The 12,794-nt window shown below is 40.8% G+C and overlaps 1 protein-coding gene across 8 annotated transcripts in view; it reads right to left on the reverse strand.

Annotated features, from left to right (window-relative positions):
* The window catches only part of SHANK2 (SH3 and multiple ankyrin repeat domains 2), a 703,363-nt gene that overhangs the window by 397,784 nt on the left and 292,785 nt on the right, over nucleotides 1-12,794 (reverse strand). For 2 of the 8 annotated variants that reach the window (XM_059722749.1, XM_059722748.1), the window contains exon 1: nucleotides 244-470. The exons of the other annotated variants lie outside the window; for them this stretch is intronic. In XM_059722749.1, the coding sequence (XP_059578732.1) occupies nucleotides 244-280 (37 nt within the window). In that variant the 5' untranslated portion in view covers nucleotides 281-470. Of the gene's footprint in view, nucleotides 1-243; nucleotides 471-12,794 lie in introns of those variants that run through there. 8 annotated transcript variants of the gene reach the window in all.

A 12,794-nucleotide genomic window follows, 5' to 3' on the forward strand; every position in this document is an offset into this window, starting at 1 on the left:
GAATTGCTTAGGAAGCAAAACCTTTTCTATAAACTACCTGAGTTTTTTGATACAAGCTAAAACAAATAAGTCACATCTTAGATCTACTAATCAGTTACCTAAATGAATGCTTTCACATAAAAGAATTTTGAAAAAAGAAATTGCATCAATTGGTTAATTATAGAGTAATGAAGCAGATCATATTAACTGTACACAAGAAAATATCAGTTCTCAAACATCAAGTGTTCTTCTTTCATTGCTTACCTTCTTTCTTTGTTAAGGCATTTAACAAAGACTTCATTTTCCCTTTTACTTCAGCAGCAATCCCCTCATTATATAACCCTTGCTGGGAAGAAAGAGGAAAAAAAAGCTACCCAGTTTCTATGTGTTTTAACTGCCTGCACCCTGACATAAGCAGCAGGTTTCTGGGCACTGTGTAATTGCAAGCATAGCTGGGCATGCAGTACCCAGCGTTCTGGTGACAAAGCCCACCCCACATTCTGTCTGTCAGCTGGGAACCAACTGTGCGTAGACTGGAGCTGCTCAAAAAAATCTTGCTATCTTTCACAGTATTAGTCATGTGAACACCACCACCACAGTCTTTCAGACGTTACTCTGCTTTTGTAATCATTGCATTTGTGAACAAGCAAACACAGGACAGAAGGAAGGAAAAGCAGCACAGGCTAAGAAGGGTAAAAAAAAATTAATAATTTGTAAGGGAAGAAGAATCATTTATGGAAAGATACCTCATAGCAGTACTTTGGAAGCTACAATAAGTGAACAGATAATCCTGAAAGAGCTGGGAGCTACTGAATAAGTGCATTTAGTTTCTTAAACTTGTATAGCCAACCCCGAGTTAAGATGCAGTCTGTGCTTTTTCACATTATTTTGCTTGTCATTTGTAGTGCTGACAAAAGTCAATTCGAGAGAAGGTGTGCAGAAAATTAACAATAAACAAGCCTCACACCAGGCTTACATTAAAAATTTAGACAAAACTGCCACTAAACAGAATAATTGAACCTGGCCTATATTCCAGTTCGAAAAGGATCAGACACAAGCACCAATTATTTTCCACTCCTCCTCCATTATGGTAATTACAGTGAAATAAAACAGAATTTCTTTCTGTACAAGGAAAAAATTATTATAATGCAACCAAACTACTCTATTTTATGCATATGACAGTAAATAAATACATTATTTAACCACTGCAGGTTTTAAAGTCTCATTTCTGGGAAATGTCTTTGGATACCTGTGAAAGTAAGTGCAAATGTGCTTGTAGGGAAAGAGTAAACATTGCAAATAGGAAATGGGGGTTTTGCACTCACAGTGAAATTGATGTTCAGCTGCTGCATTATTCCATGCTAGAGATAAGTATAAATATTGCAACAGTGCAATATAAGAATTCTGATGAATAAGATTAAAAACATTCAAAAGGCTAATCAAAACTTTAGTAGTATATGTCATAAATATATACTAATAAATAGTAACTCCATTTTAGGAATCTGTGCTGATCGTTAAAATGGTATCTTCTGTTAAACAGTGGAAATTATAGTTACTAAGAATACTGTTTCTAAAATTAAAAAAGTGGTAAAATGTGCAACTGGTTTATATGGATGGGTTTTACCTCCTTATACCAAATAATATCATCATCTATGCAATAACATTAGCAACCGCTAATTAAAAAGCATTACAAAATTAGCAAGCATAAATAAGTAATTTGAACAGTTTAGGATTCATTTAACATTCCAGTTTTATATAGCTCTTAATTTTTAATGAAAAGAATGCGTCTCCAAAGTGGCCTAATTGCAGATTTATCCTTTTTTAACTTTAGGAAAGTAAAAATTTAGTCCATCAATTTAAAAGAAAATATGAACAATCAAAGCAAACATCGAGCACAAGTTTATATATAATGTTAAATGAACAGATTTGACATGTATCATAGATTTACATAGAAAACTTATGGGCACAGAAATGGTCTTTATGACTATCCAGATCACCCACAGCTCTCTGCAAAATGAGCTTGAACTCATATTCCCATCCTTATAAATATGTGTATTTTATTAGGCCTGCAAGGTAAGAACCAAAACAGCTTCCAGAACAACACTAGATCCTGAAAGTTTCATTAACCTAAATTCATCTACTTCTGTGTTTTGGAAAGACACCCTTCCATCTTAATCTCACCAATTCTCTTTCAGAATTGAGATTGGAAAAGGAGTTCCCTAAATTAATAATACTTTGCATTTCTATAGTGCCTTCTAACCAAGCCTAGCAAATATCTTTAAAAGCATTAATGACTTCAGCATCGGTACCTCTGTATGTACATCCCATTTTAAATATGGGCAAATGACTACATTCCAACTCAGTGCTGCACAGTACAAAAGATGCATCCCAGGAGAAAGCAACTTTGTGCCCTCTGGAATTTGTTCTACTTCAGGGACTAAGATGACCCTCAGCATAATTAGCATTGAACAAGCTTTAGTTAAAGTGCACCCACCACCATTTTGAAACATGTGACACTGGAGGCACTTTCATTATAGTGGCTCTCAGAGTCGCTCTAATTAAAGCACCCTGCCATCCTGGAGCACATGTAAAGATGCCCTTTGGGAGAGCAATCATCTTTTGCTATGGTGTACTCCAGCAGCTAGCTCAAAGGTGTCTATATGTCTGACAGAGAACTTTTCGTACCATCACAAAATAAATAATATAGAAGCATGGAATACAAAGAATGGAAAAGGTACATAACTGAAATCAGTTGATAGAATTAAATCCTTCAGGAGTAAATCATAAAAAAAGATTGAGTTTTATTTTTTCCTGGTCTAACAATACATTTTAAATTCAAACTCTCTCCTATCTAATTAAAATAATTTATCCCTTGCAAATAAAGATGGCAAAAATATGGAAAAATAAACACAATGCAATAAACCACACGTATTCCTTGCCGAGAGGAAGACCCCTTCCCTAAGTATTCCACCTCAAGCTTTTCATTAAGCCTAGTGGAAGTTTGCACAACTTTTGGAGTCAAGTCCATGCAGATACTTACATAGGCCTGGTACAGACATTATACTTTTACTGGTATAAGTACTCAGAAACTGGTCTAAACCCATAACAGTACAGAATATAGGCACATATAGACTGGTTTTAAAACGGCAGAATCCAGTATAAGGTAGACTTGGATCGATATGCCCTCAACCTTAATCTATTTAGGTCAGACCAGTACATAGAAATTCTGTACCAGATCCCCTATCAATTCATGTTGGGTCACTTTCTGCCAGCAGCCTGGTTGCTTTGAGGCTCCCCGTTAGCACCCTCCTGCAGAGAGAGGCACTAGCATTCACCCCACACTTGGCTGTTCTGGCTTAGTGCCCAGTGAGCCCTACCCCTGGGCTGTCAAGCCAACACAGCTTCTCTCCCCAGCCTCATCTCCTGCCTCCAGCCAGCTGCAAATGGAAAATAAAGATAACTAATTCATAACGAATTTATTCTAACACTTCTATATTGTGTGATATGTTCATATGTTAGAAAGTAAGAAGGGTCTGTATTCATTAGGGGTGTGCAAAGTGGGCCTTATTCAATTTGAATTGGGATTCAGCCTGAATCAGGGACAGTAATTCGATTCATTGATTCGGATCACTGTTCCTGATTTGATTCAGTCGAATCAGAATCTGAAGATCCGATGCTGATTCGGAGAATCAGTGATTCTGACATAAACACAGCTTTAAAAGTTTTTTCTACATATCTTGAGGTAGCAGGAGTGGTTCATGATCGCTGCGATATTGTGGAGGATGAAGTGTCCCACAGGAAGTACTTCCGATCCACTTCCAAGTCTGCTGGGGAGCATGCTGCCCCCCCCTCCATGCCTCCCAGGCTCAGCGATCGGCAGTGGGGGGACTCTGGGTGCCCCCCCCAGACCCAGGAGGCACCAGTTACAGAGCCAGAGGGGTGCAGGGGGGGGCCCCAGCATGCTCCCTGGCAGACCCAGAAGTGAACTGGAAGTGCTTCTGGTCCACTTCCAGGTCTTCTGCTGAGCACACTGGGGAGCCCCCCGTGCTTCTGTGATACACTCCATGTGCCCCAGCATCGCAGCACTCACAAGCCCCTGCTACTTAGAGGTATGTAGAAAAAACATTTAAAGCTGTGTCTATGTTTGAATCTCCAAATCTTTCCGAATCTCTCTGAATTGATTTGCAGGGCTCCAATTCGATTCAGAGAGATTAAAGGGCCCTCTGATTCAATCTGGATTCAGAGATTTGACCACTGAATTGGACCAAATTGCCGCTGAATCAGGGACTGAAGCTTTGCACAGCTCTAGTATTCATCTGAATATTTGTAGACAAACTGCATTTACAAATTACAGGCAGAATGCCTTAAAACAGTCTTAGTTACTGCTGGGAGGAAGGATGGTTTTTGGTGGCTACAGGGCCCCTTGGAGCTCAGCACCAGTGGCAGCTGGCAGCAGGATGCATTTACCAGCCTGGGAGTCTTCCACAGGGAAGGAGGGATGGGGGGCTCCACTGAGGGAAGGATTTGGCCCCACAGAGCTTGGTGACAGCTGCAGCCAGTGACAGGATGGGAAGTTTGTGTTGGGCAGGGGGAAAGGAGGCTCCCCAGCTTCCTGTTACCACCTGCTGTTCACTGGAGCTCTGAGGTTCCCAATCCTTCCCTTGGCAGAGGCCCCCTGTCCCTACTGCCCAGCATGAGCCTCCTGGGCTGCCAGGCCTGTCCTGCTGCCAACTGCCACTGGGACTGAGCTCCAATGGGTCCAATCCTTCCTTTTAAGAAGTGCCCAGGCCACACCTGATTGACTGCTGGGCATGGGCAAGCATGCCTCCAAGCCCCTGCCATCACTGTGAACCCTCCCATGCACCCATCCCTAAGCTTCCAGGAGATCCCCAGAGCAGGTCACCATGGCATACCTGGCAGCTCAGCTGGCGGTGGCAGGGTGGGGCGTGTGCCATGGTGACTCATTTCGGGACTCTCCTAGAAGCATAGGGCTGGGCATAGGGAGGGCTCACGGTAATGGCAGGGGGTGGGGGTGTGCTTGCCTATACCCAAGAACCAATCAGGGGTGGCTCATGTGCTCTTCCGTTCCCAGCAGTCTCTGGCAATCTAGGGAGTCCACAGGGCCCCTTGGGAGTTGTTGCAGGAGTGCCTCCAACCTGCTGGCCTTGGCCAGTGCAGGCAGCCTGCATGCCCCTCCCCACTAAAGGGCAAATATGTGTTCTGTTCACTTCTGATCTAACCTATACCACTTACAGAAACCCATGTAGGTTTGAACAATTCTGCCTTGGGCTTTTTGAACGTCTGTTCTTAGCCATAATGTCAGCTTATGTATGTCACCAAGTGGTTTCCAGTGCTTTAATAGCACTGTAGACACTTGAGACACAATGCTTATATACTGTACAATGCAGAAAGGCTCAGAAAGTATTATGTTTCATTCACTGTAGTTCACATACAGTAAAAGAAAAACTAACTAGGAAGCAGGTGCCAATCAAAATCAGTCCCAGAAGGTGTTTTTCATTAGACTGTTGCTGAAGCAGTCACATTTCATCATCCTGAGGTTTCTACTCTGTAGTATGTTTTATATTCGAAGATATAAAGAATATACTAAAGGCATTTAAAGATCTTCAGACTTTGGAGGGAAAAAACCCAACCTTTTCAACAGCAATGTTTCACTGTCCTTGTTGGATTTATCACCTGATAAGTGATTTTTTTAGTCTGTTTCACTTCCTATTTCTCCCATCACAGAATGCATAATTTCTTCCAGCAAAGAAGACCCTGCTTCAAGGAAGATGATTGGCACATTTTCTAATAAATCAACCATGGAAGTCAATAGTAATCTATTGCCATGTGCACTTACTGCTGTTTTCAAATTATTGACGTATTTGCTTTATTATAGCTTATTAAAATATTTCTGTTTTAAATGAAGTTCTAAAAAAAGTACTGTAGAGATAGAAAAGATAATATACTATAACATACTAGCTATAAACAGCTTTTTAGAAGGACTTTACAGCTTTATAAGGGCCCCTCAGTGTGACCACCTTCAACTCAAGATTAAAAAACCATTTGGCTACACTAATCCCCAGTGATAAAAAAACAGTTTGCAGTTCTGTAGTATCTTTAGTCTGAGGGCCACGGTATACCACCTACAAGTGAATTATCTAAATCATTTCCCCATCTCTTGAACAGTATTCAAGGAAGATCTGCAAGAAGTCTACTTGGCAATGTCTATGGTAAGATGAAGCTAATGATGAAGAGATCAAAGTACTGAAGTGAACCCCATACACATGGGAGTTCTCTCCTTATGGCATATTGGTTTATTTACTTTTCTGTTGTGCATGCTAAATGTCAAATTTTTAAGGCATTTAGTTGCTTAGTTTCTGTTGATATGCATGGGAGTTAAGCATGTAAATAGCTTTAAATGCCTTTTAAAAATGAGGAAAACACCTACTTACCTACAACTGAGTTCTGTTTGCTCATTCATCCTACCAGCTTACTCTCTAAAACAAGGATTTTTCAGATTATGATATTATATAGTTGTTACTGCCAAATTTTATTTGCTTGTTAGCACCGGCCCTTTTGAAGCTATTGCCAGGAAAATCCCATTCCTCATGTAAATGATTTCATTTTTATAGCAACATGATTTAACCCATGTGAACACATCTTAGCAATTGTAACATGTCCTGTGATTTTGTTCAAATTTTGTCCCTCTGCAATTTATAGAAGTGAATTTTATCTTCAAGTATATTGTACTCCTCCTGTATGTAAAAGTACTAAAGGCCAAATTTAAAAAGAAATGCAAATATTAATATATGCACACACACACACACACACACGCATATATATAAGTACAATACAAAAACACAGACTGAAACACTGCTAAATTTAAATACTTATTATACAAAGCTAGAGACCCAAACTGTGTGGTAACAACCAGAGGCAACAAAAGAAAGACTGATTTATCAAAAATATATATTTATTGCTTCTTTTAAGAAAAATCTAATGAGAGCAAGTGTTTGCACAACTCAAGCAACCAGCAGTCAATTCAGTACTGCAAACTGCAGGTCAATTAATTTTGCAGTTCTGAGGCTGAGGCATGGAGGCCTTAGACTCAGCAAACCCAGTGCTGGTATCTTGAGACACTTTGAACTATTGGAGACATCATCTTATTGGCTAGATTCTTTTTTTTTTCAATCACCACACAATACTACTTTCTTCCACTCAGTCCAAAGTCTATGATAAGGAAAGGAGGCAGGGAGGCAGTAAGTAGGAAGGGACAGCAGAGGAATAGATCAGGAACAGATGGGAAGAGGCAGCAATTAAAGCGGAGGGGAGGGGGCAAGGAAAGAGTGGGGAAAAAATGTACAGCCATGTGCCAAACTTCAGCTCAGTCACATTGCTTATAAGGTATATTCTTTCCCATCATCTGTTCTGTCTGCTTCATTGATAAGCATTTCAGAGTAGGGATCTACCTCATTCTATGTCTGTAAAGAAACTAACACACCTTCATAAAAGCTGAAGTTAATTAGCAGGAAGCCTCAAAAACTGACATGCCAGCAACATCCATTGCTATGTATTAAGCTGAAATGCAGGGAGAGTTCATTCTTAGTTTGAACACAGAAATTATTGACCACTGATGGGGACTGACTATGGAGAAAACAGCTTATTCAGGTCTCGCTGTTAACAATAATAACTAAACATGCGTACCTACTGGCCACTGATGGGGATTCTGACTGTGTAGAAAATCAGCTTATTCAGATCTTGCTATTCATGGAGTTCCAATAACTACGCTTGCATATATGTATGCTTATGATTGCATTTCAGAATAAAAGCAATCTAAAGCAGATGAATACCTAACTGCTGTGCTTCAACTAGCATATGCTAACAGTTTCCATTAAAGACATGAAATTATATTTGTCCTTCTTAGGCTACTCTAAAGGTGTCAACAGTTTAAGACTCACTCAGCACTATATGTCTCACTCAGATTATGGCATTGTCAGCAAGGCAGGAATTAAATTATGCTCAAATAGTAGGTTGACCATCTTTCCCAAATCTCAAAATGGGACACTCCCTGCTTCTCTTTTCCTCCCTGCCACACATACAAGCATACACCCCTCCTTGCTTTCTAGCACGTTCACTTGTCTCCAACCTCTTGTCTCAGTGGAGCAGGCTGGAGAGTGTGCATGTGAGGGGTGGAGGGGAATGGCGCACCATAGAGTTGGTGGGGTCAGAAACAAGACAAACTCATTAATTTCACCAAATCGAAGGAATATGTAGAGCAGATGTTTAAAACTGGACTGTCCCAGAAAAAATGGGACATATGGGAACATTCATTCTGCACCCTTCTTTTCAGATCCCTAACTCAAGAGACAAACTGCCTTGTGGAATACAGGAAAAAACATCTAGGCCAGAGGTGAAGACAGAAACTTCTGTAGGTAGGAAGGTAAGTATGTAGAGAAGAAACTTACACAAGATAGAAAAGAGTAAAAGACAAGAAAAGAGCAACAAGGCCAGTAACAAAAGAGGAAGACTTTTTCAGAAGCACAGGCTTGTGAAGAGAGAAAAGTGAGATGTTGGAAGGCTATACTGGTCACTAAGCAGAGAGAGGTAGTTAGCCATACTAATTTAAAGCCAAGCAGAATGCAGGATAGATTTGCACCTTATAGACTAACTAAATCAAAGATGTATAAGCTTGCATAAGGGGCAACTTAATCAGAAGCTTAGGAAAGCTTATGCATATAAAATACATATCTACGTTGCCTTCAATAATAGTCAATAAAGACCTTAAAAAACATTTATAAGGTCTAGCAGTGATATCAGAGAAATGGGTAATAGATATTATTACAGTGTATGTAGTAGTATAATAGTATTATAGTGTATGTAATTTAATTCAAGGCATGTCTAGTGGTATAAAGGAGGTGAATTTATTTAAGCAAGCATCTTAATTTTACTTATGTACTACTTCTGACTCCCCATGCAGAGCTGCTTCAGGGGTGGGGTAGGGGCCGTTTTCCTAGCCTCCACCTGCTTCCCAGATCAGCCAGCTCTGCGCTGCTCAGAGGTGCTACGGGAGGCAAGCAGGGGCTGGATTCCCAGCCCCTGCCTGCCCCCCAGATCAGCCAGCTCCATGCCAAGCAGGGCAGCCCCATGCCCTTGCCAGCCTCTGGTCTAGCACTGGGGGGACCCTGGAGATCCTCTTGGCTGCTGCAGGGAGGCAGAGAAGGGCAGGAGCAGCCTTGTACCAAGCTGCTCCCATTAGGAGCAAATCTGCTCGCAACAGGGACCATGTGTATATGTGCTCCCTGGAAAGCTTACTACACAGTATTTTACTGCGCAGTAAGCCTACTGCGAATTAATTCCACGTGTAGATGTGCCCACTGTTTCCCCTGGATACTCAATTTACCTTGCTGTTTGTGTGAACCCTGTCCTTAAAAGCAAAAAATGCTTTATTTTTTTTCCAAAATAGTCTAGAGGTAGCAGTAAACTTCAGGAGCAGATATAATATATGGAATTAATTACCTTTACCTTATTTTTTAACTTCACTTGATTTCAAGTTGATAGCATCCCTTTGACTATGGACTTGTTATCCTCAATCCAAAATTTGCTTCTATAAACAAGCAGATTATTATCCCGGATTATAAATCTAATCTTTTCAATAGGAGACCACCAGTAACTGGCTACACTGAAACACCAATAAAGCAAGAAGACCGATGTGCTTAGTACTTGACTAGAAGGAGCTATTTAGCTCAGAGAAAGAGTTCAAGTGTGCGCTCTTGACGCAGAGCTCTTTCACCTCAAACAACTGAAGATAAAGGCCACATTTTTTTACAAAGTCCCATGCTTCTTAAAACAATCACGTGAAATAACAATGATGGTACTTTTTACCGTATAGCATGTAATATATCAGGAGAAATCCACTGTGTTTGCAACCTCCTTTAGATGCCTAGAATTATGCCAAGAATGACTTCAGGCTTTTGGGTCCTGTACACTGAATTTGGGAAGGATAACATTCAGTGTATTTGTGGGGATGCACATGCCTGGCCTCAAAATAATAATTATGCATAAAAAAAATCTCATAGCCAGTCTGAAAGACCAATGTATATTATGCCTGGGAGCTTTTATAGAAAAAATACACCCCATCACCAACAATTAGCCTTTTCTGTGCAACTGAAGAAGTGGTACTGATGGGGCCCAGAGGGTGATGCATCTAGCACTATTCAGCAGGGGGAAGGTTTTAGTCCCCTTTTTGTGTGGGAAGGACAGAAGCCAAAAGGTAGTAAACTGGATACTTTGAGAAACACATGTGCCTAAATTAGATTGTGCTATTGCCCCAGGTTCTCATGTTGTGTAGGAAACACTCTAATTTTGCCCTGGTGACGCATTTCTGCCATCAAAACCCTTCAAAAATTCCTGAAACCATTATGTTGTTCAGAGTTTTATTCTGTTACTTGATTTCACAACATACTGCTTTAATCTAAGTGTGAACCTCGTTAGTAAACAGTGGGACAAAGCATCTGTGCTTCCAAAAGTGTTGGTGGATTGTGTTGATTTTATTTAGCAAAGCAGCACTGCTTTATTAGAGGAAAACTGTATACAGCATCCAGTGGGAGAATCATTAGTGTCCAGCAGGAATTACAGCTAATGTGGTTAATTGTCATACACCATGCTCATATACATACATTAAGCCACTATCATTTACATAAACAAAGGTAATCATTTTTTTAAAGAAGTATAGGCACAGACCTACTGGGAGAGATTCTCCAAGCCTTATATCTTGCATAATCATTTACACCTATGCAAACTAAATGTAATATAATACCAATCTGCCCTGGCAATATTTTACATCCTCTTTGCACACATGTAAATGACAACACAAGGTACATGACAGTGAGAAATCAGGCCCATTCTGCACACAGTTTTAACCCACTTGGCTCCCTGCACCTAAAAATATAGTTACTTCTAATTCATAGCACAGCAAGCAAAGGAAGATTCAGTGCTATTACCATACAGCACATGCAGGACCCTGTGTTAACCTAAAGCCAAGTACAGGCATTACATTTCTACCAGAGAATCACCGTTTTGTGGTAGAAACCACAAATATGCAAGCCTTAGTTCACAGTCTCCTGGAGAAAACATGCTCCTTCTAGGAAAAAGATCTTGCAAGTGTCAACCTGAAGAAAAAAGCTCTGTCACAAGGGTGAATGCTTGTACATTCCTCCCACCCCAGTCTGATCCAGGGACTGCTCAGTATAGGGAATGGGTTGGCACTTTGCCCTGCTGACTGTTCCCCAAACCAGGCAGAAGTGGGGGAGCAGGCAGGATTTTCCCTGCTGTAACCTGCACTATACTCCCAAGGAGAAAGGGGAAAGGGGATGAGAGTTCCAACTTTGAACATGCTGCATAAGGGAAATCCTTCCCCTTCCTCCAGCACCACACCACACATTCAAGGCTGGTGCCTGTAGCCCCGCTGCTTTGCCTTGCTCTGGAGGCTCAAATACTCCCTGGTCTGGGAAGCTGTGGGGGAGGCTTTGCCTTGCTACTTCAGTCCCCCAGAACCAGAAGGAAGAGAGAAGCAGCTGCTCCCCACACCTTGCTTAGACTGATCCCTGGTCTGGGGAAGATGCAGAGAGCTGAACGCCCATATTGCTCCCTCTCCTGGAATGATTTCTAGCAGAGAACATTTCTCAAAAATTTCCACCAGTAGTCATGAACTCCTGTTTGAGGCATAAGACAACAAGTCCAAGGGAGCATCACAAAAATGAACAGCCTTTGTCTGCATGAAAATACATGAAGGGTGTTTTGTTAGCTGTAGCTCTTCCTCCTTCAACTCTTTGGTCCTAGTGTCTTCTACTGATGCTCTAAATCCTGCTTCTTTGTCCGTTCCTAGTTGCAGCTCCCTTTCTCTGCCTCCACATCTGGCTGTTCAGGACTGAGCTCCCTCTGTCTGCCATAGAGTGTCAATGGAAAATACAAGGCATGAAAGGAAGAGTAGAGGGCATGAAGGGTGGGAGCTTCTAGAAGTCATCACTCAGTGGAAATAATGGCAGAATATTACTTCCAATGAATAATGATGGTGAATGGGATAAAAGAGAATGGACAGGAAAAGGAAAAAAAGAGAACATAGGGCCCAAGGCATAAAAATGCCTATAGCTGGCACAGGCAATTCTGTGTCTGGAGACCGAGTAGCCTGTTTGCTGGTATTAGAAGTTGCAATTGATGAAGCAAAGCCATTATCTTTTAGTTATGAAGTATAATGTGGCATGAATGCATATGCCATGCTTCTACTTATATCATACATTGCATGGTGGTACTTATTCCACTGACACATTTCACTAAGGATTCTCCATGGTCTTATGTGGGCTTGAGGTGTGGTTGTTGACAGAGCTATGAAATTCTTTTCCTTGGTTGGTCTGCTTCATGGCTATTCAGTCATTTCTAATGATTCCAGTGATAAAAAATAAAAAAATATATTATTTCTTCTTACTCTTGTTAGCTGCACAGATTAAACACAGTGATGGAAGACAGAGGACAGGATTATATTTTGTCTTAGATACTATAAACCTAACTGTAAAATAAATTTCAAGAAACAGATGTAATTTCTGGTTACACATTTGGGACCCTGCTGAAGACAGTCTATTTAAGTAATGAGGATAGAATTTTTAAAAAACCCTAGAATTATAGAGGTATAATTGAGGGAATATGCTCATATTATATGCTGGTAAGGATGCATAAACCACACAGAAACCAGCTAAACTCACAGATCCTAAGCGGTCTTTCAGGACTGTGCATTTCTTTAACATTCTTATGCTCTCCACCCC

Source organism: Alligator mississippiensis, chromosome 2 (assembly GCF_030867095.1).
Source record: "Alligator mississippiensis isolate rAllMis1 chromosome 2, rAllMis1, whole genome shotgun sequence".
Lineage (NCBI taxonomy): Eukaryota > Metazoa > Chordata > Crocodylia > Alligatoridae > Alligator > Alligator mississippiensis.